This window comes from Oryctolagus cuniculus, chromosome 3, assembly GCF_964237555.1.
Source record: "Oryctolagus cuniculus chromosome 3, mOryCun1.1, whole genome shotgun sequence".
NCBI lineage: Eukaryota > Metazoa > Chordata > Mammalia > Lagomorpha > Leporidae > Oryctolagus > Oryctolagus cuniculus.
In genome coordinates, this window is record NC_091434.1 from 33324396 (window position 1) to 33350343 (window position 25948).

The 25948-nt window shown below is 39.0% G+C and overlaps 1 protein-coding gene across 4 annotated transcripts in view; it reads right to left on the bottom strand.

Moving 5' to 3' along the window:
• The window catches only part of ADAM23 (ADAM metallopeptidase domain 23), a 170093-nt gene that overhangs the window by 69446 nt on the left and 74699 nt on the right, over positions 1 to 25948 (bottom strand). For all 4 annotated transcript variants that reach the window (XR_011387146.1, XM_008259040.3, XM_002712550.5 and 1 more), the window contains exons 4-6: positions 16219 to 16282; positions 5089 to 5171; positions 3967 to 4030 (exon numbers count right to left, since the gene is read on the bottom strand). Coding sequence is in view for 3 of the 4 variants with exons in the window: in XM_008259040.3 (XP_008257262.3) it covers positions 3967 to 4030; positions 5089 to 5171; positions 16219 to 16282 (211 nt within the window). In the remaining variant the exon portion in view is untranslated. The remainder of the gene's footprint in view (positions 1 to 3966; positions 4031 to 5088; positions 5172 to 16218; positions 16283 to 25948) is intronic.

The window sequence follows — 25948 nt, forward strand, 5'->3', positions numbered from 1 at the left end:
GCAGTAGGTTAATCCTCCGCCTGCGGGGCCAGCATCCCACATGGGCACCCGTTCTAGTCCCAACTGCTCCTCTTCCAATCCAGCTCTCTGCTATGGCCTGGGAAAGCAGTAGAAGATGGCCCAGGTCCTTGGGACCCTGCACCTGCATGGGAGACCTGGAAGAAGCTCCTGGCTCTTGGCTTCGGATCAGCATGGCTCCAGCCACTGCGGCTATTTGGGGAGTGAACCAACGGAAGGAAGACCTTTCTCTCTGTCTCTCCCTCTCACTGTCTGTAACTCTACCTCTCAAATAAATAAATAAATAAATAATCTTAAAAAAAAAAAAAAAAGAAGTACCCTATCCTTAATCCTTACTACTTAACTGGTCATTAAGCATGTTAAAATTAATAATAATTAAACTCCCCCTCAAAATTCAATTATATTAGGCTCTTAATTCAGGTGAAAAGATACCTAAAATAATGACACTCACAACTGAATCAGCAACACAGTTTTCAAAACTAATTTAAAGCTTCAAGCACTGCTCCTTTCCCTCACAGGGAGGATGAAAACAAACTGTTACACAAACTAAGGTAGGCAAGAGGAAGGAAGGCAGACAAGAAGAGACAATCAGCCCCTGAACACCATGCTCATGGGTGCAACGATGCAAAATGTTTGCTAAACACTACGATAGTGATAGTTTATAAATCTTGTCAACAGTTTAACAAACACTGTCACATATGTTCATTCATTCTCTGAATCTGCAAAATTGCTCTAATGGGGTGCATTGCAAAATTAGCTTGTTTACACTTTAAAAAACTCTCAGGGAGCAGACTTGGTGGTGCAGAGGGTTGAGCCAGTACCTGGACACCTGCATCCCATATCAGAGTGCCAGTTCAAGCCCTGGCACCTCCACTTCTGACCTGGGTTCCTGCTAGTGCACCCAGGGAAACAGCAGTTGCTCAAGTGCTTGACTTCCTGGCACCCACAGGAGAGACCCAGATGGAGTTCCTGATCCCACTACTGCAGGCATTTGGGGAGTGAGCCAGCTGATGAACGAAATCTCTCACTCTGTCTATCACCCTGCCTTTCAAGTAGATGAAAATAAACATTTTAAAAAACCTCTCAGGCTTGGATTTTTTCTTTTGCCCCTTGGGATTTGGTGGGGGATGGTGGTAACAAGGCCATTAACCAAAACCAGAAATCAGAATCAAATATTTTTCTGAATGACTAAAATAATTTTGCTGCATGCAAGTTACCTACCTAACAGTGAGTAAAGGAAAAAGATTTTACTTAATCAAAATGTCTTCACCTAAGTTGATTTGCCTGCATTACCTGGTAACTTTTATAATTACTATTTAAGAACTCATAAGCATGAATTCAAATATGAACCATTTATAATTTAAATTTCCTTTACTATATCAAATTTTATATTTATCCAATATTCACACATACATTGCTACAGCTAGGTAAAATGTTCATCTGTTAAACTATTATTATCAATAGCCTAAATATTATGTTATAAAATTTATTTTACCTAAATTTGAAATCATTAAAGAGAAAAATATTTTTTGTTTCTCATCATATATTTCAACTTTAGTAATCTCAAAATATAATTTTCTCACTAGAAATTCTTTTTAAAATTTTTTATTATCGGGGCCGGCACCGTGGCATAGCGGGTAAAGCCGCCACCTGCAGTGCCGGCATCCCATGTGGGTGCCAGTTCGAGACCCGGATGCTCCACTTCCAATCTGGCTCTCTGCTATGGCCTGGGAAAGCAGTGGAGGATGACCCAAGTCCTTGGGTCCCTGCATCCATGTGGGAGACCTGGAAGAGGCTCCTGGCTCCTGGCTTCAGATCGGCCAGGTCCAGCCGTGGCGGCCAACTGGGGAGTGAACCAGCAGATGGAAGACCTCTCTCTCTCTCTCTCTGCCTCTCCTTCTCTCTCGGTGTAACTCTTTCAAATAAATGAATACATCTTTAAAAAATTATTTATTTACTTTCATTTTATTTGAAAGGTAGAGAAATAGACAGAGATCTCCCATGAGCTGGTTCACTCTCCAAATGCCCCCAACAACCGGGGTTGGGCCAGGTGAAAGCTGGGGGCCAGGAACTCAATCCATGTATCCTACAAGATTGCCAGGTACCTAAGCTCTTGAACCATTACTTCCTGCCTCTAAGGTTGGTAGGAAGCTGGAATTGGAAGCAGATCTGAGATTCAAACTCAGACACTCGCATATGGGATGCAGGCATCCCAAGTGTCATATGAACCACTGTGCCAAACTCCCACTCCTATCTTTTGTTGCTCTTAGTTTACATCGTTTAGCATTAGCAGTTCTTTTGATGGATCTGACTTCCCTGCTGTTACCTCTCCTGGCTTCATCACCCACCACTCTCCCCCTGTTCACTCCTCTCCAGCCTAGCCAGGTCCCCCAAAGATCCTGGAATACACTGGGCCCACCTAAGCTTCAAGGCCTTTGTGTGTTTTGCCCCTGGAATGTTCTTCCAGCTCTGTTTCCTTAAGGTCTTTATTCCAAGCTCATCTTCTCTGCGGGGCCTTCCCTGGACAGGGTGTATAAAATCTTGACTCTCCTCTCCATCTGCCTTGCTTCACTTTTTCTCCTCTGCATGTATCGATACTTAATACACCATACATACTTATGCACTCTGTGTATTTCCATTGGTCCTGGAAACTTAAAGCTCCATTAGGCTCAGGCTTTTTTGTCACTAACATATCTCAGCACCTAAAATAGTACCGTCCTTTAGTAAATCCTTGGTACAATATTTGATTAATATATATTGGATTTTATGTTTGGTTGCAGTCCATTAGCAAACAATCCAATTGAACATTGTGATTTCCTGTCTAGGTGATTTCTTTTCATGGCCTGTGTATGACTAAACAGTGTTTTCTTTCCTATCTCTACAGAAAATAGACACTATATCATGTAATTATATTTCAGACTACAAATTTCCCCACTAAAGAGTCTTAGGCCTAGAAAAGTTAACTACATATGTACAGTCACACAATTATCTGAAGACACTGAAAAGGAAGACTAGTTTAATAGAGCAGAATTTGGTTCCTAGAATGCACAATGATCTCTCTGCTCTCCCCATGGATGGGAAACAACTGGCCTTCACTTCAGAAAACCTGGGTTTGATGGACCTGGCATGTGCAGCTTGAACTTCAAAATTCATGGTACAACTCTAAGTTTAAAATAAGATAGCATGTATAAGTACTTTGAAATAAATTCAGTAGACCCCCCGCCCTTATCCACCAGGGATATGTTCTAGAAGCCCAGTGAATTCCTAAAACCAATGACAGTGGGCCGGCGCCACAGCTCAGTAGGCTAATCCTCCGCCTGCAGTGCCAGCACCCCGGGTTCTAGTCCCGGTTGGGGCACCAGATTCTGTCCCGGTTGCTCCTCTTCCTGTCCAGCTCTCTGCTGTACCCCGGGTGTGCAGTGGAGGACGGCCCAAGTCCTTGGGCCCTGTGCCTGCATGGGAGACCAGGAGAGGCACCTGGCTCCTGGCTTCGGATCAGCGCGGCACGCCGGCCACAGCGCACCAGTCGCGGCGGCCATTGGAGGGGTGAACCAACGGAAAAAAAGGAAGACCTTTCTCTCTGTCTCTCTCTCTCACTGTCCACTCTGCCTGCCAAAAAACAAACAAACAAAAAACCAATGACAGTACCAAACCCTACATAAACTATGTTTTTTCCTACACGTACATATCTATGATAGAGTTGAATTTATACATTGGGCCACTAAGAGATTAACAATCACTGGTAATAAAATGGAATACTTAGACCACAAGATACACAAACATGGTCTCTCTGGTTACTTCTGGGATTTTCCACTTAATTTTTTTGTCTGTGTGTTACTGAAACCATGGTTAGGGACTACTGTATTTTTTTTTCTCTTTCCTGCTTAAAGGCAAAGATGCTAGAAGAGTTAAATACCATAAAGAAAGGGATGTCTCAGTCAGACTCACCTCATCATGAATCAGTTCCAGTGGCTCTATCATATACACAAAGGTACTATCTTCAAACATACCACTGTAGCATAAGAAACCACACAAGGAAAGGATTAGCAAATACAGCCAATGGTAGGAAACAGCAAGTTAGTTTTGTTACTGTGTCTTTACAAGGAGTACAGCGGAACACCATTATACTGTCCCAAATGAAACTTACACGTCTATATGAGATCCTATGACCAACATAGCACACCAATTACACGAAGTTTAAGAGTATACACTAAGTGCATACAAATTACGTCTGATACAATCAACCTTTGAAAATAACTGGACAAATCAGAAGACTACGCTGGGCCAGGACTATTCATGAGACAGTAGTACCTCAGGTTATAATTCCAGAACCATGTACAACCAGTATAAATTTGTAACTATGCAAATCCAGTACCATCTGTAAGAAAACAGACAGGGTCTTCATGTATAAGAATAATCTAAAGCCATCTGATTCTGAAGAGGCAAAAACCAGAAGAAGTACCTTTATGTTTGTCAGTTGTGAATTTCCTTCAAGCAGTATGATTTGTTTCATATGAATCACACATACTTTTGAAATACACAGAATTTTGTTTATTAAGGGTAAAAAGAAGAATTTCAAGATCTGCACAAGGCCAAAACTAGATCTGTACACAAGGTGCTGCTCTGTTCAGCTCTAAAAGGTGACTAACGGTTATATTTTTAGAGCTCGCCTCTGAGCCAATTCATGAGCTCCTCTCCTGTTACCTGACCCTTGTCTGGCTAGTCTGCTTCATCTCTAAGCTAATCTAACTGATCAGCTGTCAGGAAACCTTTGTGGACCAGTTTGGTCACCCTATAAACCCTCATCTTTCTCTTCTAGAGTAAGCACCCCCCAAAATGGAAATTCAATATTAATCAGTGTAATCATCTGTTTACTCTCTGAATCTCTTGCAACCGAAGTGTTAAAGAGAGCAGGGACTTTGTCCTCCTGTGCACCACTCCATACCCAATCCCTAACATGGGACTGGTACAGAAGAGTCACAAATAAATATTGGTGAAGGAAAAACTGGAAAGGGTGATTGGAAGAAAGCCAGCTTGGAGGGCAGGAGGATCCGTGAGGTTCCCACGTACTGAAGTCCATTGCAGGTAGACAGCGCCACCTTGGAGTCTTTGACACCTCTGATGCTCCCATGGTAGTAACAGTGCTCTCCACCCTACAAAGCAGAAGAAGATTTAATTGATTGTGTTTCCCACGTCATGGTCTCTCTTTGGATGCTTCTATCAAGCAAAAAGCAATGCAAGGATGGGAATGTGTTTGCAGTGTGTACTGATAAACCTAGAAACTCCTCCTTTATGAAATCACAAACAAGACCAGGCAGTTTTTCAGATTTTCTATAACAAGTAGGTGTGCATTGAGGGCAGGAGAAAAGGCTTTAAAAGGAATGATAAAACACACACATCTCTCAAACTTGTCTTACAGGGGTTGTCCCTACCAGATGTTGATATGCAGTAAAGATCGCTGCACAAGAGAACTTTAAGGTGTTGTTCATAATTGTTTTTATATAAAATGATACATAAACTGAGTATTTACTTTCTTATCTTTTTAAATTAGTTTTTTTACGTTTTCAGAAACAGCACTTGAACTTAGTTTTCAAAGCAAAATACAAACTGTAAATTACTACATTTTAAAATACACAGTGGTTTCCTTTCTCCCTCCCTACCTCCACAGAGCAACCATTTCCCCTGTTAGCTGTTGATGCTGGGGTTTATCTAAGCATTTTAATAGAATATGTATACTGCTAAGTCCTGACTTATTCTACCTTGGAAATTATCTTCTTAATCTAGAGCACTGAACATTTTTCTGGCCGCAATACATTCGAACACACAAAACCAGTCTTGGGTGAGATCAATAATGTTTATAATGTGAAAATGCCAATACAGTTCACAGGTATCCCACCACTGTTACATTTCTTACTTGCTCCATTTTCTGATTTCCTTATTTTTCTTTTAGAATTAAGATACATTTATTTGGTGTAAAAGTTATGAAATCCAGGTATAATTTTTTCATAACACAAATTTTCCACAGACTTTTGCAGACCCCACAGAAATACATTCACACACAAATACATAGGAAAATACACAGATGGATACATGGTAAGCATTAGTAGTAGTTACTTCTCTTTTTTTGCCAGTAGCATCTTGTATTCTCTGTTTAATTAATGTCATAAATACATGCTTCAGAAAACAATCTTAGCCTTCCAATATTTGCAGTGGTTCCAAACCAGTTCATTCACAGTGGATAAGTTTTAGAAATAGAGAGCATAACCTGCAAGCTCCCTCACTTAGAAAATAATCATGTTTCTACAGCACCTGGATCTTTTTTGTATTTTTTTAATTTAAGTTATACAAGTTTCATGTATTTCATATATACAGATTGAGGAACATAGTGGCACTTCCCCCCCACCCTCCCTCCTGCCCATGCTCTAGCCCTTCCTCTCCCTTCCTCTCAAATTCCCACTCTTAATATTCACAATGGTTTATTTTCAGTATACTTAATGATCATATAGTTATCCCTACTCTAAGTAAAAGAGTTCAACAAACAGCATGAAAAGAAAGGAAAGAAAAGAAAACAAAACAAAAACACTGTTCCTCAATGGAAGAGACAAAAGCTATAAGCAATCATGGAAATTCTAAATGTCCATTTCAGTCCAATACATAGCATTTCAGGTATTCTGTTGATTACCTTGCATCAGGAAAAACATATGGTATCTATCTTTTGGGGACTGACTTATTTCACTAAGTATAATGGTTTCCAGTTGCCATCATCTTGTTGCAAAAGACAGGATTTCATTTATTTTTTTTTTACAGCTGAGCAGTACTCCATAGTATATATATACCATAATTTCTTGACTCCATTCTTAGCTCTTGTGAATTGTGCTGCAATGAACATGGGGGTACAGATAACTCTTTCATACACTGATTTCTTTTGGTTTGGGTAAATTCCCAGGAGTGGGATGGCTGGGTCATATGGAAGGTCTATATTCAGATTTCTGAGGTATCTCCATACTGTCTTCCATAGTGGCTGTACCAGTTTACATTCCCACCAACAGTGGACCAGGGTGCCTTTTTCCACACATTCTCGCCAACATTTGTAATTTGTTCATTTCTGTATGAAAGCCATTCTAACTGGAGTGAGGTGAAACCTCATCATGGTTTTGATTTGCATTTTCCTGAATGCTGGTGATCCTGAGTTATTTCCTTATTTTTCCATGCAGTGAGTACTTGTCTACTCCTATTATTTGAGAGGACTCTAAAGCCCCTCTCAAGAGGGTCCAATGAATCACATAACTGTGGTGCCTACTTTTCTCCAGGAGACACTCCACTCATTTCCCTTCTGCCTCATGCTTCAGTCCACCCAGCTGCTCTCTAGGCCCATGCACAATGGCCATCCACTTGTCTGTAGCATTAGTCCCAGAGTTCCCTTTGCCCTCCTTCTCTATGGGATCTTAGGTCCCATATCATCTCCATTCTTGGATCATTGCTATCCTTTTTTGGAGGCACAGATTCTCCATTACTTCCCTGAAAAAGTATTCATGAAAGATAAATTTGGTTAGAATTTGCATGAATGAAATTTCTTTTTCAGCCTTCACACTGGACCCTTAATTTGAATGGGTAGAGAACTGATTTTTCCTCAGCATTTTAAAGGCAATGTGCACAGTCATCCAGTGTCTAATGTTGCTGTTATGTGTTGGATAATATTCTAATGTTAGATGTTTTCTATAAAATATGTTCTTCCCCCTTCAAGTACACTTCAGGAAATTTTATGCAGCCCCATTTTAATGAACACCCAGGATGCATGCTGGTGTAGGTCTTTGTTCCTTTTGCCCAGACACTCTGTTATACCTTGTATTCAGGAAAACCATGCACTTCAGGCCTGGGAGGCTATTTGTTATTATGATTTCTCTGATACTTTCTCCCTTTCCATTTTTACCCATAACTCACTTCTCTACTAGACTAGGAAAGAGATAGCCAACTGGCTATATGGGGTGGGGAATAAGTCAGGAATTCAACCACTCTCCAGATACACTTTCAACCAACCTTTCTGTTTCAGTTCCTCCGCTACTCTGGGTTAAGTTATATGAGTTGGCCTGCATTTCCTTGGTTTCCCCCCAACAGAACTTGGCAGAGCAGAAAAGGTAAAATCTGGGACAGTTACTCTCATCTAACTGCTTTCTATCTCTTGAAATTTTATGGATCTCTCATCTACTGTTTTCTCTTCCCCTATCTTCATACTTGTGGATTCATATCTTTTTCTTCTCCCTTACATGTGAGTTGGTTCCTGGGAGGGAACAGAATTAAATAACCCTTACCTATAAGCATATTTATATATATATATACACATATACACATCCACATATATTATACACATATGGATAAAATAAAGGATTGCTTTTCTGTTCCCAAATAGCAAACTTTTGTGTAAATATTGATGTATGTGTTATGCCAATTTCTATTTGCATATTCAACTCTAGAATTTATAAGAACAAATGACATCACATATTTCAGAAGCTTGAGAATCAATACTGAGGTCAAGATTCACAATTAAATTCAGACTATTCACATTATAAAAATAACCACAGGTAACATTAAATTTCATCAGACTCATTCTTTAGTACTCCAAATCACACCAAAAATCTATTTCAAGTCAAGTGATTATTAGAAGTAAATGTAGAGCAAATTCCATCGTATTTACTTGACCTTTCTAAGAAAAGCTATTTCCAGATTTTACTAAAAATATTCTTGGCCGGCGCCGCGGCTCACTAGGCTAATCCTCCGCCTAGCGGCGCCGGCACACCGGGTTCTAGTCCCGGTCGGGGCGCCGGATTCTGTCCCGGTTGCCCCTCTTCCAGGCCAGCCCTCTGCTGTGGCCAGGGAGTGCAGTGGAGGATGGCCCAGGTGCTTGGGCTCTGCACCCCATGGGAGACCAGGAAAAGCACCTGGCTCCTGGCTCCTGCCATCGGATCAGCGCGGTGCGCCGGCCGCGGCAGCCATTGGAGGGTGAACCAACGGCAAAGGAAGACCTTTCTCTCTGTCTCTCTCTCTCACTGTCCACTCTGCCTGTCAAAAAAAAAAAAAAAAAAAAAAAAAAAAAAAAAAAAAATATTCTCCTTTTCCCTATAAATATTTCCAAGTGCTTTCTTAGACTTAAGCTTTCACTTGCATTGGAGACTGAAGGTTGATGCGCACCATCAAGGTCACTGGTACCTCTTTGAATAAAGATAGGATAGTATCTGAAGGGACTGAGTTCTCTGTGTTTTTGAATGTGGATCACCATATTTTCTAGACCTAAAATGAGATTTGAGGTATTATCCAGTCTCCAATGTTTATAATAAGAAAGTTTACCATCTAAATTTTGTAGTTATATTAACTACTATCAGCAACTTGGCAGTTTCTGATTTAGTATAGACCTGTGATGAGGAAACAGCAGGAAACCTATGGTTTTCATTGACTTTTTTTAATTGTCCCACTTTTGTCTCGGTTTAATTAATTATCTCATCTGCTTCAGTAATGCTCCATCCATCAGTTATTAAGATTTTTCCAGAAACCTGAACATACGTGATGACAAAGAACTGATATTTTCCATTGATTCCTAAAGGTCAGGCAAACATCTAAAAATTAATACATAGGCCTTAAGCTAAGAAACGTGTATATTATGATATCTAGATTCTGAATACAATAATAAAAACTGTGATGCTATATTCAAACTGTTACTCTACATTCACATCTTTAAATAATTCAAATTTATCAACTAGCAGGGCATGCCAATCTATTTTTAAAATCCGTAGGCTAGCAGAAAAAGGGAAATAGAAGAAAAGTATTCATAATTGGATGCATATGCCTTGATGTGAATACTGCAGAATAAGGAAATTAATAAAATAATTTCAGAGAATTGGGAAACTTGAGACCCCAATACCAGTTTAATTATTTACTTTCATTAAATCCAATGGGGGAAAAATGTTCCTGTGGTACTTTAATTAATAAAGTATTAGAACAGTTTGGCTGTACCAATGCTATATAAATTTTTAATAGTTCATATAAATTATCCCATTCAAACCTAAAATAGCTTTGTGAGGAGCCAGCATTGTCTGTTCTCTTGATTCCATTGGGGGCATTTGGTAACCCCATGCTTCTTTCATAGTCTGTAATGTACTCATAATATTATCAAGCAGGACAATATTTTGAAAGATTAACAATAATAATTTCAACTTTAAGCTCAAAATTTAAATAACTGATAATCACGAATCTAATATAAGTTGCTGACAGTGGGAAGTTCTGTTTTGCCTATTGTTACTTCATTTTTTTACTATTCCAATGGTAAGCAACTTTTTAAAGAAACCCACTGGTAACTGAACGACTAGAAAATACCTTATACACAAGTGTGTGTGTGTGTGTGTATATACATATACATATATCATAATAATTTTAGTATTTAAAAAAGAAAGAAATCCTGCCAATTGCAACAGCATGAAATTACCTGGAGGACATTATGCTAAGTGAAATTAGCAAGGCTCAGGAAGACAAATATCACATGATCTCACTTATATACATAACCCAAAATAGTTAAACTCAGAAGGAAAGAGGAAAATGGAGATTGCTAGGGGCTGATGAGATGTCGGTCAAAGGGTACAACATCTCAGTTTTGGAAGATGAATGAGTTCTGGATATCAGCATGATGACCAGAGTTAACAATACTGTATCATGCACTTGAAATTTGCTAACAGCATAAATCTTAAACATTCTAACCACAAAAACAATAACTATGTGAGGTGATGGATGTGTTATTTAGCTTAAGTGTGGTGACTGCTTCACAGTTTATGAAACAGATCGAAGTAAGATGCTTTGTGCAACTTAAATATTCATATATATAATTCCCATTTTTCATTTGTCTTGTAATATAACTGGAAAAAATGAAGCATTCAGAAAACACCACATATTACATGATTTCACTTATCTCCAGAATAGGTAAATTGAAGCAGATAGTAGATTAGTGGCTAACTATGAGAGTAAATGACAACAGGTTTGGTTTTCTTTGTGGGGTGCTGAAAATCTTCTAAAATTAGATTATGTTGATACACATTTTTATATTAAATATTCTATAAATATAAAAATTAAATTATACATTTTATAGTTTATAAATTATGTACCAATTAACTGGTTTAAACAAAAGAAAAGAAGAAAATAAATAAGTTAGCTTTAAATTTGTAAAAAAGACATAGACTTGGCAACTCATGACAAGAGCCTCGGGTGATCACTGACACCTTAAACAAGAGTGTCAATTGTTACATCAACAACAGGAGTCACTGTGCACTTACCCCCATGTAGGATTTCTGTCCTTAATGTGTTGTACTATGTGAATTAACAGTATAACTAGTACTTAAACAGTACTTTACACTTTGTGTTTCTGTGTGGGTACAAACTGATGAAATCTTTATTTAGTATATACTAAATTGATCTTCTGTATATAAAGATAATTGAAAATGAATCCTGATGTGAATGGGATGGGAGAGGGAGCAGGAGATGGGAGGGTTGCGGGTGGGAGGGAAGTTATGGGGGGGGGAGCCACTGTAATCCAAAAGCTGTACTTTGGAAATCTATATTTATTAAATAAAAGTTTAAAAAAATATAAAAAAGAATCAACAAAGTTGTCCTATTGCATATTAGGTGCAAAGCGCTGAGATAAGAACTCTAATAAAAGCCATTGCTCAGCCAAGTGCAGAACAAAGCTTCTTTCAAATGTGTCAACTGATACTTAGCACCCACATTACATTTAAACTTTTTTACCCCTATAGTCCTGTATTCATTTTACATGGAAAGAAACCCTCAGTCAATAAAAGGAAAAGACAAGACATAATCTCTTCTTAGCTAGAAGTACAATTTCTCCCTCGCTAGGTTTTAGCAACGGAGAAAAAAATAGAAAACCTTCAAAAGTGGATTCATCATTTTGTTTGAAACTAATTCCCAGAATATTACTAATGTTCTATTTGCATATCACTTCAAAGCCAAACTGATTGTGACTTTGTTCTTCTCTAGTGACGTAAATAATACTGTGTATGTGCATACATTTGTGTGTGTGTGGACTTTTTTCTAAATAGCTTGAGGTATTTGGATGAACATTTCTATAATACATTAACAAAACAGTCAGTCACTCTTATATATTAATTTCCTTTCTTAATACATTGTAAAAAGATTTTCTTAAGCAACATGGAAGGTAATCTTGGAAAAGTTAAACAATGTTTTTAAACGTATATATGTAATGGACGTAAGAGTGTAAATACATATAAATTTTCAAAAGAAAAAATCACCAGGGTGCCAGCACTGGGGCAGAGCAACTTAAACTGCCACCTGCAACACTGGCATCTCATGTGGGCACCGGTTCCTGTTCCAGTGGCTCCACTTCTGATCCAGCTCTCTGCTAATGTGCCTGGGAAGCAGCAGAAAATAGTCCAAGTGTTTGGGTCCCTACACCCCACCTGGGAAACCTGGATGATACTCCTAGCTCCTGGCTTCAGCCTGGCCCAAGCCTGGCTGATATGGCCATTTGGAGAGTAAACCAACAGATAGGAGGGAGCGCTCTCTCTCTCTCTCTCTCTCTCTCTGAGCAAACACACATGCATGCCTCTCCTCTCTCTGTAACTCTTTCAAATAAATAAATATAAAAATAAAAACGGTCAACATATATCAAAAACCTTTTTAAAAAATGTGTCAACTCTTTGACCCAGAAAATCACATTCTCAGAATTAGTCCTTAAGTAATTAATAAGCATGTGTTCAAAAAAATGTATCTGGAAAGTTTTTCTTTCAAGTTATTTGCATAGTGAAAGATGGAGGAAAATCTAATAAATGTTTATTACTAGGGGGTTTTAAAAGCGATTATAACACGGCCGGCGCCATGGCTCACTTGGCTAATCCTCCGCCTGCGGCACCGGCACCCCAGGTTCTAGTCCGGGTTCGGGTGCTGGGTACTAGTCCCGGTTGTTCCTCTTCCAGTCTAGCTCTCTGCTGTGGCCGGGAGGGCAGTGGAGGATGGCCCAAGTGCTTGGGTCCCTGCACCCAGCTCCTGGCTTCAGATCGGCATGCGCCAGCTGTGGAAGTCATTAGGGGAGTGAACCAACAGAAGGAAGACCTCTCTCTCTGTCTCTCTCTCACTGTCTATAACTCTCTCTGTGTCTCTCTCTCTCATTGTCTAACTCTGCCTGTCAAAATTTTTTTTTTAAAAAAAGAGACTATAACACAAAGGGATCACATAAACAAGAGTAACGTCTACTAATACTAACTGATAGAATTAAAAAGGAGAGAACGATCCAACATGGAAAGCGGGATACACAGCAGACTCATAGAATGGCAGATGTCCTAAACAGCATTCTGGCCTCAGAATTAGCCCTTAAGGCATTCAGATCTGGCTAAAAAGCCCATGAGAGTATTACAGGCAGGGAAAGCCAAGACATTCTGGCAAAAAAAATAAAAACAAAAAACAAAAACCCTAAATGAAATATCTCTGTGAGTGAGATCCCAGTGGAAAGAATGGTCCATCAAAGAAGGAGGTACCTTTCTCTGAAGGAAGGAGAGAACTTCCACTTTGACTATGGCCATGTCTAAATAAGATCAGAGTTGGCGAACTCAAGAGGCTTCCATAGTCTTGGCAGCTCATGACAAGAGCCTCGGGTGATCATTGACACCTTAAACAAGAGTGTTAATTGTTACATCAACAACAGGAGTCACTGTGCACTTACCCCCATGTAGGATCTCTGTCCTTAATGTGTTGTACAATATGAATTAATGCTATAACTAGTACTCAAACAGTATTTTACACTTTGTGTTTCTGTGTGGGTACAAACTATTGAAATCTTTACTCAGTATATACTAAATTGATCTTCTGTATATAGAGATAATTGAAAATGAATCCTGATGTGAATGGGATGGGAGAGGGAGCAGGAGATGGGAGGGTTGCGGGTGGGAGGGAAGTTATGGGGGGGGGGGGAAGCCACTGTAATCCAAAAGCTGTACTTTGAAAATTTATATTTATTAAATAAAAGTTAAAAAAATAAAAATGAAAAAGAGACTATAACAAATAATGGCAAGGAATATTATACAATTTTTTGACAGGCAGAGTTAGACAGTGAGAAAAAGAGACAGAGAGAATGGTCTTCCTTTTCCGTTGGTTCACCCCCCAGATGGCTGCTACGGCCAATGTGCTGCGCCGATCCAAAGCCAGGAGCCAGGTGCTTCTCCTGGTCTCCCATGCGGGTGCAGGGCCCAAGGACTTGGGACATCCTCCACTGCACTCCTGGACCATAGCAGAGAGCTGGACTGGAAGAGGAGCAACCAGGACAGAATCCGGTGCCCCAACCAGGACTAGACTCCGGGGTGCCGGTGCCGCAGGTTGGGGATTAGCCAAGTGAGCTGCGGCGCCGGCCAATTATACAATTTTTTAAGATAAAAGTTTAGAAGATTTTTTTAATGCATGATAAAATGTTTATAACACTGTTATATTTTTAAAATCCTGCTATGAAATGGTGTGTATCACATCATCTTGGTTTCCTGGGAGAGGGTATATATATATATATATATATATGAGCACAACAAGAAACAGACTGTTACCTTTAATTCATAATCTATGAAGCAAGTAAGTTTGGGCATAATAGCTATTTCAAGAAAATGGGTCTTAAATGAGAAAAAAGCAATGAAGACAACAATCAGCTGCAGTGAACACAGCTTCTCTTCCAGAGTTGAAATATCCTTTGTTTTAAATTTCAGTTGTAAGCACTGTGAGATTTGGTGCTTCTTAGTAATGACAAGGACTACTTTAGGCACCTCAAATGACCTCCGGAGGCCAGTTAGCTGTTCTGCTTCTTAAAAAAATGGGCTGAACTTCAGGGTGAGAGGTTTGGATCCGGTTACTGCAGCCTGCCAAGGTGCTCATCTGCTGAGTCTATAAAGTTCCCAAGCAGCCTTGTCTCCTCCCGGCAAGCTCATGAGTCAGCATCCGCAGTGCTTGGGGCACCGGCACAGCTGACAGAAGCTCTGGTTTGTACAAATGCCAGGGAGCACCATTCCTGTACTCGATTTAGCATCTCTGCTCACTTTCACAGCACTAACTTTTTGGGAGATTCACCAAGCCCCAAGATGCAGCCTACAGCAAGAACTGACAAACAGTAAGAATAATTTATGAAAATTCTTCATTGGTGCCATAAGAGTCAAAGGCTGAAATACACACCATATTACAAAGGTGCCCAGTGTTAATTGGACAGGTATAAACCCTCCAAATGCCATGCACCCTGAGTGGACTTACAGTTAAGGCCACCTGTAAATATTCATTGCGAGGCTAACAGACTGGAAATCTCCGTTCTTATTCTGCACAACTCACCTTGACACACGAAAAGTACTCCTTTATGCTGACAACTGCTAGCAATGGAGGGGAGAAAACTAACCCCTGACATTTCCCCACTTTGTTTTGTTTCCCTGTCCCCTCCCCCACTTCCTGGGGTATTCATGAACATTGTTCAGTTTCAGGACACTCTGCTGCCTACCTAAAAATCAGAGTTTCTTTCTGTTGCCATTTCTGGAATTTTTACCCAGCCTGATTGAGGCCACAAGTAATGTCTCTCTTGCTATAATCTAAACCAACTCAAACACCCAATTACCTCTGTACTACAATGTGCAGTCAGTCGTCTTAGGCAGGTTTGTTTGCCCTTTCTTTGCCTCAGCTTTCCTTTTGAATGATAGGAATAATAATAGTATCAACCTCATGGAATTGTTGTGCAGGTTAGAAAGGAAAGCAGTCCCTGACTCCTACTTCCCCTTCATGTCCTTGGTCCTTCTTGGCCACCAAAGTCACTTGCACTTGTCATTCTAATAGCCCATCCAGTCACAATTCAAATCCTAACCCCAGATACCTGGCTCTTCTTTATCTACCACTTTCAGGGGTGAATATGGAACTATACACTCTTCATACCATCATATCAGATATTGCATGAGTAACCAAAACAATAATCACGCCTAGTACTGATTGTATAGGACCTCTAATGTCATCTCCAACATTTTAAATTTTAATCAATTTCTCCCCACTGAAAAGAGAACCCTTGTAAGAGCACAGGTGATTTAAGTGAGATAGACATTAACACAATGCACTGTAGGTGTGTGTTAATCAGCTTTAGGGTAAATATAGTCATAGTACAGGATTTCCACACATTGTCAACCATACCTTTGAATACTGTGGTTTCCCATTTTCATAGTGAATCTCCACATAGTCAGAAGACAGCAAACCACTACAAAGAAAACAAAACAGTGTTATGCCTGTGTATAAGACACTCAGAGCTTTAATAACAGTCAGCTCAATAAACAGATGTGAGGGACATGGAATCCAAAAATGGCTTCAGTTTTCCAGACAGTAAAAAACAGGTTATCATGAAGAATCTCTGACAGAATGCAATAACAAACCATTCCTTAATCTGCCAATAAAAGAGACAAGACACAGACAATTTAAAGGTGATCCTTTTATACATGCTAGAACACCAGATTGATATACTAATTAACCTGGAACATACTAAAAGGCAAGTAACCAAAGGAAATGACCCTATAACAGTCCCACGACCACACCCTAAATAATCGGAATTTTATAAAATGTCATCACTGAGGAAGAGCAGACAGGAAGAACTGCACACAGCTCCATCCTTCTGTCTGACCACAGTCAGTCTTTCTTTGAAACTGCTTGTCACTCATCACCGGGTCCCCAGTACCTGGCCTAACGCCTACCACTTAGAAGGCTGCTGACAGGTTAAATATCCACCAACATCTGCTGTATCCCCTGTGCTGGAACAAACGAGACTGAAGAATGCAATCCCCTAACACTGAAATTAAGCTAAACCAGTGCAAATGTGTACCCTAAAATATTGCTTATAATCTCCCTGAAAGTGGATTAATGCTACAAGTCTTGAAGTATTGTTGAAATCACAGAATTTCCTGATGATGGACAAACAACACAGACAAGCAAGACTTCAATGTATTCTCTTTTGGAGACCAGCACCAAACTGATTTGATTTGGGAATATTATTTGTTAATGATGTGTTTTCAGTTTTTCTCACATGATTTAAGATGGTAATTACAACATACCATCTCAAGGTAATAAAAAAAATACCAGGAAAGAAAAGCAAGATTTTATTAGCTAACTATGTGTTCCCAGCCCCACCACACACACGCTCTCAGTTCCTCTCAGCTGAGCAGGAACAGGCAATCTGTACCTCTGGATCAGAGAATAATAGCCAATGCAGAGTTCCCTTCCAATAGAGAAATCTTCAACTAAATAAAAATGAAATACATTTAATTTCCTGCCCCATAAAGCCAGACTCTATGAAGTAGCTAACACATTGCTAGTTGTGGCTACCAATGTCCCTGCCAATCAGCAGTAATTATGTGATTCCTCAATAATACAATTGTGGTCACTTTTACAATTTACTTTTACCCCCATATGTCATGAAACAAAAATAAATTTTAAACATTAGGAAAACTGAATCCAGATAAAGATGGTAAATTTTGAACTCAATTACATATGACTGAAATGCTTCGATGCACAAACTTCACTGAAGTTTATTGAGCTCGGTGTCACAGCCATTTGGAGAGTGAAGAAGTGGATGTAAGATTCTCTCTCTCTCTCTCCTCCCCCAGTCTCTGTCACACTACCTCTCAAATAAATACATAAATATTTTAAAAATATATATACATATATACACATATTTTAAAAATTTAAAAAAATGGAATTAAAAGATAAGTTTGTTTTCTTACTATGTAAAATCCATGCAGTTTTTTACAATACACATTTCTTCATTAACTTTTTTTCCAAAGAAACCTTTTATTTAATGAGTACAAATTTCGTAAGTACAACTTTAGGAATATAGTTATTCTTCCACCCATACCTGCCCTCCCACCCCTCCTCCTCTCTCTCCCATTTCTAGTCCCATTCTTCATTACATTCATTTTCAATTAACTTTATACATAGAAGATCAACTTTATACTAAGTAACTATTCCAACAATTTGCACACACACACTTTTTAATATACATAGATTTCCAATTTTTGCATCAAAATAAACTTATCTTTTAATCCCATTTTTCATGAAAATGTTGAAGACCCCTGGCATATCTCTAAAACATATAAAAATAATGAAGAATAAACTTGGGTTTAAATGAATGTGAGGATATGTGACTCTAAAATAAACTGCCAGTCCTCATGAGAAACACAGAAGTCATGAGTACATGAATCATAGTCCCTGATTCTCCAGGAAAACATTAGTGTTATGAAGATGTCTTTTAACCTCACCCAATTCAACAGTTCTAATGTAATTCCAAATAACATCTCAGAAAGATTTTTAACTTAAGAAAATCATTTGAAAATTCATCTTAAAGTAAAAAATGCAGAAGACTAGCCCAAATATTTTTTTAAAGGAGTAACAAAAAGGCACTAGCACAGTAACTAAAATTTTACAATGGTGATCTCATTAGATAGACAACTGAAGGGCAGAACAGAAAGTCCAGAAAAGTGGGCCGGTGCCGTGGCTCACTAGGCTAATCCTCCGCCTAGCGGCGCCAGCACACCGGGTTCTAGTCCCGGTCCCGGTCGGGGTGCCGGATTCTGTCCTGGTTGCCCCTCTTCCAGGCCAGCTCTCTGCTGTGGCCAGGGAGTGCAGTGGAGGATGGCCCAGGTGCTTGGGCCCTGCACCCCATGGGAGACCAGGAGAAGCACCTGGCTCCTGGCTCCTGCCATCGGATCAGCGCGGTGCGCCGGCCGCGGCGGCCATTGGAGGGTGAACCAATGGCAAAAGGAAGACCTTTCTCTCTGTCTCTCTCTCTCACTGTCCACTCTGCCTGACAAAAAAAAAAAAAAAAAAAAAAGCTTTCAAGTTGATATCAAAATTTATAGGGGCCAGCACTGTGGCACAGAGGGTTAAGCTGCCATCTGCAGCTGAAGCAGCATCACGTATGAGCACTGGCTGTTCCACTTTGATCCAGCTCCCTCCCTGCTAATGTGCCAGGGAAAGCAGTGGAGGATGGCCCAGTGCTTGGGCCCCTGCACCCACGTTGGAGACCCGGAAGAAGCTCCTGGCTTCTACCTGACTCAGCCCAGAATGGTGCAGCCATCTGGGGAGTAAACCAGCTGAGGGAAGTGCTTTCTCGCTCTCTCTTCCTCTCTCCCTCTCTCTGTAATTCTGACTCATAAATAAATAAAATTAATCCTTTTAAAAAATTTACTATATAGTAATAATGCCATTTTAAATCTTTAAGAAAAGAAACAATAAATATGTTTGGGACAAGTGAGTAAACATTTGGGAAAAGAAAGTTAAATCACTCAATCACATCTTATAACCAACTACTGATATAAGCATTTAAGCTACATATGTTTTAAAATAAAGCAACAAATTTACTATAAAAGTACAAATTGAATATTAGAGAGAAGCCTTATAAGTGCTATATTAAAACCAGAAGTCATAAAAATAGATAATACATCAAATATGTTTCAACTTCGTGAATAAAAAAAAGATACCATAAAAATGTCAAGGAAAATTTAGAAGAAATAATTGCCAAATATATGAAAAACAAGGCATGACTATCCTTAACGTCAGGAGCTTTTAAAACCCAAAACCAAATAAAAACACACAACCCAATAAAAATGTGAGCAAACAGAACACATACACACACACACACACACACACACACACATACAGTCACACTATATACATACAGAGGCATATTTTAACTAGCTTTATATGAACTTTTACAGACATTTGGGAAGATGTTTTCAACATCACTCAACAAAAAAAAGAAATGAGAGAATACTATGGTTGGTAAATTTTAAGTGTGTGTTTATATAAATATTCACAAATAGAAAACCTTCTGAAATGATATACTCCAAAATCTAACCACAGCTATTGCTTCCTATAGAACCTGCAACAGTCAATTTTTCTTCCTTGTACTTGCCTGTTTCCTAAAGTTTTTACAATAAATGTATATTGCCTTTTTAATGAGAAGCCAAGGTAAAAGCTATATTTTTTTAATGAAAAGAAGTACACCTCCATTAATAAGGGAACTGATAACTATTTCAGCTCCAGGAAAGGCAAAAGAATCAGAGACATTCACAATATCAACAGCAGCCACGCACAGTGCACTGGGCAGCGCACTGTTTGCATCTCCTTCAACTCAATGAGATGGATACTGCCTGAGCACCAGAGGGTGTTCATGATGGAAGGAGGGGTTGAGGACAGAAAGAGAAATAAACCCAGTCCCCACTCTCAAGGTGATTATAATCTCATAGCTAAAAAAGACAAGACAGCATTACAGTAACAGCACAAACAATAAAGCATCAAGCAGCTCCTAAAAGGGGACATTAATTTCAGCTAATCTGATGAAACTTTAGTGAAGAAGCTGGGCTTGTGCAGTTTCCATGACAGAATTAGGGCAAGGAAATGTAGGCAAGAAAGGACAGATCCTGCAGACAAGAACCAATGTGTACAAACACAGGAGCCAGGAAAAGGCAGGGCGGCATATTCAGGGGAACTGCAGCTTGGCCAGGGCATCAGTGAGAAGGGAGAGGATGCTGGAGAGGCAAGTTTGGAACCAGACAGTACACAGGCAAGGTATTGGAAGCTGCAAAGGGAAGGACACTCTAGGACAGGATCTCAGGACTCGGAAGGCTATTTCTAAAAGCTAAAAGCGAACAATGCCTTCTAGTCCAGAGCATCAGGTAAGCCCTGGCTGAACAGAGCTACAGTCCTCTTACTGGGTCAATTAGAGCCATCAGCAAAGTAATTAACATTAGCAGCAGGACAGAACAGCAAGAAATGAGCAAAGACATGAAGAAGGGGACTTTCCACATATGAAAACCTGTACTTTAACTTTCCTTTACTCATTCAATTAATGGCTGAGACTGAATGAAAAGAAAAAAAAAAAAAAGAGAGAGAGAATTTTTTTTTTTGAACATGCTATTCTTTATTTTATGTGCAAATACTTTTTTTATGATATTTTTTTTTATCTTTTATTTAATGAATATAAATTTCCAAAGTACGACTCATGTGTTACAATGGCTTCCCCCCCCATACCGTCCCTCCCACCCACAACCCTCCCCTTTCCCACTCCCTCTCCCCTTCCATTCACATCAAGATTCATTTTCGATTATCTTAATATACAGAAGATCAGCTTAGTATACCTTAAGTAAGTATTTCAACAGTTTGCTCCCACACAGAAACATAAAGTGAAAAATAATAGATGATTTTTTTTAAATGATGATGAAATCAGATCAGACCTATTGTCATGTTTAATCCCAGTGAGAGTCAAGTTGGGAATTGATAATTTCTTTCTTTTTTTTTTTTTTTTTTTTTACAGAAGATCAGTTTAGTGTACATTAAGTAAAGATTTCAGTCGTTTGCACCCCCATAGAAACACAAAGTGAAATATACTGTTTGAGTACTCGTTATAGCATTAAGCCTCAGTGTACAGCACATTAAGGACAGAGATCCTACATGAGGAGAGAGAATTTTAAAAATAATTAACAGAGATCAAAGACTAATTTTCACCTAAATCTTTCTGTTTCTTTAAATACTCTAAAAATAGTCTGCAATAAGAATCAATGGTCTGGGGCAGGTGATTGGCCTAGTGGTAAGATGCCTATCTGCCATATCAAAGTGCCTGAGTTTGATTCCTGGTTCCAGCTTCTGGTCTACGCAGACCCTGAGAGACAGCTTGGACACCGGCCCAAGCCCAGATGTTGCTTACATTTGGGAAATGAACCATCAGATGGGTGCCATTTCTGTCTGTCTGTCGGTCTCTCTCTCTCTATTGCTACGCCCTAATAAATAATTCTGTTTTTCAAATTATTCCCTGGGCCTTCAATTTTTTTTAAAAAAAAAAAGGTTACAATTTACCTAAAGCATAACTAATTTCCCCAACTAAAGACATTTTTATTCTCTCAAATTATGTACCATTTCAAAACAGTAACAAGATAACAGAACTCAAAATAGTATAGAATTTACTGGAAAAAAGTCCATTTTTTGCTTTTTTTGTTTGTTAGTTTGTAGCTTCTTTGGAAAGGGGAATTCTTCTAACTCGTGTGGACTTCCAGACTCAGTGCAGTTTATTACAAATTAGGCTTTTCTCCTGTAGCGCACTGTCCCATTCTCAGTCATGAAAGAATGACTCAACTAAGAGGGACCCAGGAGCTGATGGCCTCTGTGACCTCAGAGCTAAGTCCCCAAAACTGTAGAGCTGGTTTTGTTCCTTATATAAACCAGGAACTGCATTACAGGATAGCTACAGAAACTCCAAGTCTCAAATCGTGACTGTCAGTATGACTGTTATCTTTCACTCTGCATACATAGCACCAAGCTGAAGCCTGGAAATTGTTAACGCACACATCCCGTCTCTTTGGTACATGTTTTGTCAGTAATCGGCTATAGGTACAGGGATGACTTCAGGCCAATCTTTCTAGAAGGTGTTGAAAGAACAGCTCCATTTGTGTTATTTATATGCTATGAAGAGTTGTTCATATTTTTTCTAATGCTACATATTTCTATGTACTTCAAACTTCCAAGATATTAAAGTGATACATTTTTCTACAGATTAAGTTAACATTTAACAAAAAAAACTTACATAGACCTGAGACCTAATCCCTATCTGCTAAAAGTACATCTGTGCTAACACCAACCTATTTAATTGATTTGCAAAAAATCAAACCAACCACCGAAGCATCACTTAATTGCCACTAAAACAAACACCTAAGAATCATACCGAACGCTTTATCATAGACAGTAACTATCACAAGACAATAACTATCCATCCTAGGAAAGTTTCTTACAATAAGCAAACTGGATGATAACTATGCTACTTTGAAAGACATGTATAAAATAGCAATTAGACATAAGTATTTTAATCCACTTCAGTATAATTGCAGGGTGTAGACATTTTTCATAAGAGTAAAACTAAATACTTACCCTTTAAAAACTACTTAGATCATTAATTATCTGCACTTAATGTTCTAAATATGTTTCTGAAAAGTCATCATAAATAATTTATACACAGACAGGTTTCTTCTGTGTCAATGTTTATATAACATACAGTAATAAATACAAATCACTGGTGGTAGAAAATGCAGAACAATAGATCTATAAATCAGAGTTTCAGACAATTTCTATAAACGGCTTTTTATCTTCCAGCCAGACAATTTTCGCTAAATGGCCTTAAATTTTACTCACATTCACAAAGTGCCTCTCAGTGTTTGGATGAAAAGCAAACCTTTATAAGATTCCAGAAGCAGCCATATCCCAGAGAGACTGACACAGAAAAATGGAGAGACTATTCTATTTAGGTCTTTCTGAGGGGCTATTTTTAGTTTAATCTTAAAGCTAGACATTTTTTAGAGCCTGGTGGAAATTCTAACATTAACTGCATGTGAGCCAAGGTGGCAAATTCACTAAGAACTAACATAAGTTTCAGGATCATGATTCGTTACGATGGGAGGTGATCAAAAAATAGCAGGACTCTCAATGGATGGATTCACATCCAGGAAAGCCTTATCAAGACTGCTAACTTGTGACTGAGGTGGAAAATGGAGAGGACTACTCCAGGAAAAATCCATACACTAAACACCTGGTAGAGTGAAAAACTTGTGTCAAGAGGTATTCAGGAGTTGAATCCCTACAGCAGCCAGATGTCACACCAGCCAGTCATATTAGACAAAGACAATACTCCAAAAACACCATTCCGTAGAAAAGACAGGCACCACATGCACAACAGTTGGTATAGGCACCTTCAGAGCAATATTCTCATAATGTTTTCTTTTGCTTTTAAAATTTTGAGAAGGGGAGAGGGAGGGAGGGAAGGGCAGAAGGTGGGGGAGGGAGAGCGAGGGAGGGGGGGAGAGAGAGAGACCTGAGAGAGGAGGGGGAGAGAGAGCAACCTCAGCAGACTGAGACAAAGTGTTAATTTTTCTCCCTCAATCCTCAACAAATTCTTCTTTATGGAATGCTAGGAACAAACATCCTTCTATATTTTCTTTTTTACCCTGAAAATTCTATTTTGATTGCTTTTATCACTGTTTTTCTTTTTTTGGTGAAAATTTCCAAATCTTCTATGCATAAACTTTGAGTTGAGAGGTTAATTAGGGTAGGAGGTAGGCGTGGAGCCCAAGTGACAGGGACACACAGAGTACTTCTAAGATCCTAGAATGTTCTGTTTCTCAAACTGGATGAAGAGAATATTCTACTGTCTTTTTTTAAGCTATACAAGTATATTTTCCACTCCTTCATAAGTATATTTCATAATTTTAATAAATTAGAGAGAAAGGAATTCAGGATACCTATAGATAACAGAAATTGAAGAGCCCAGTCTAATTCTGACATCTGAGACACATCGATCCAGAAACAGGGCTGGGAAAAAGCATCTGGAGTTAGAAGGCTGTCAGTACACGGCAGGGCAAACTCTAGGGAACGTGTGGGAGGTGAAGGGCACAGAGAACAGAGGCAACCTTCTCCTCCTCTAAGAATAGCAGGCCCATTAAGCCCCTTTTAGACTGCAGCATTCATGTAAGAGTCCATTTCTACTAAGAGACTACAACTTAGAAAGGGAAAAGTTCTTAGAAGATAGGAAACCATGGCGAGGAAGAAATTTAGAAATTTCTCCAAATAATACATCAGACAGGATTTGAACCATATCTGACATCTTTCCTAACAGAGTTAACTCAGACTGAACGGCTGAGGGGGCAGGAGATTAAAGGAGTGAGAAAAACAGAACCCTTCCCTCCACTGGTTTCCCATGTCAGGACACAGAAGCGGGACGGTGGGTGGTGCAATACTGAGTACAGCACACGGCAAAACTAGCTTCAAGATAAAGACGAAAATGATAGCACCCTGTATCCTTCCTTGGGAGAACCTACAAACCTAAATGCAATTTAAAAAAAAATCTTAATTTTAGTCACCAAAACTGTCACAGCTGGAAAATACTAATCTCATTTGTCTCAATAATCACTGAAAACACTATTTCTGAATTCATAATGACAGCAAACGTCATGTGTTCTCACTGCCACATTTTTTCACTAGATGAAGTGATGTTTGTACACAACAAGGTAGAGTTCATGGATGATAACAGAGTGTCTAAGGAAAAGCACAACTTGCGATCATGATTATACTAAGGCACACAGTTATAGGAGTTAGGCTTTTAAGAAGAGTTTCTCTGAGTTCCAACTTTCTTTTGACAATCAAAGACAATGTCTTTCAATGTTAGATTAGAACATCTGATAATTTTGAAGAGGGCTATTTCAGAGAGTTTTCACAGGCATACTCAGAGAGGTCAGATAAGTATTATAAATTACCCTGTTTTTACATGATTTCTTTTGAAATCTTAAGGCCATGGAATAGCAATTAATAGCCTTTTCAGATGACTAATAATATCTAAAACCAGAGGACATTTGTGAAATGACTAATAATTTAAACACTAAGCCCACTCTAAGCTGCAATCCAAAATCAAAGGATGAGTGAAGTAACGACATAATGAGGCCTTTTTCCTTTTTCTGAGCCTTGTGCGCTATCATTCCTGTAATTCTTAAGTAGAAAAGAATTTTAGGTAGTTCATCCTTTAAGAGGATATTAAATAGCTTGTTCAGAAAATTGAAAGATAAGTCTAATGTTTCATCCCATAAATGCAGGCAAGAGCATGTGGCCATTAGTTCTCGTTAGCTCTATCTGCATAGACATTGCTTCATTTCCTAGACTTGCCTGAGTTTCATCACAAGTGACATTTTAAAGTATGTCCCAAATACCCCAAATCCCAATCATTTCTACCTACTGTTGGATGATTCAGTAGCCATCCTAGGGAACAGACCCTCACTGCTACCCTGTCATTTGCCCTGAAAGTGTAAGGCTATTGCCACGTAATATACTTAGGAGAAACACATAA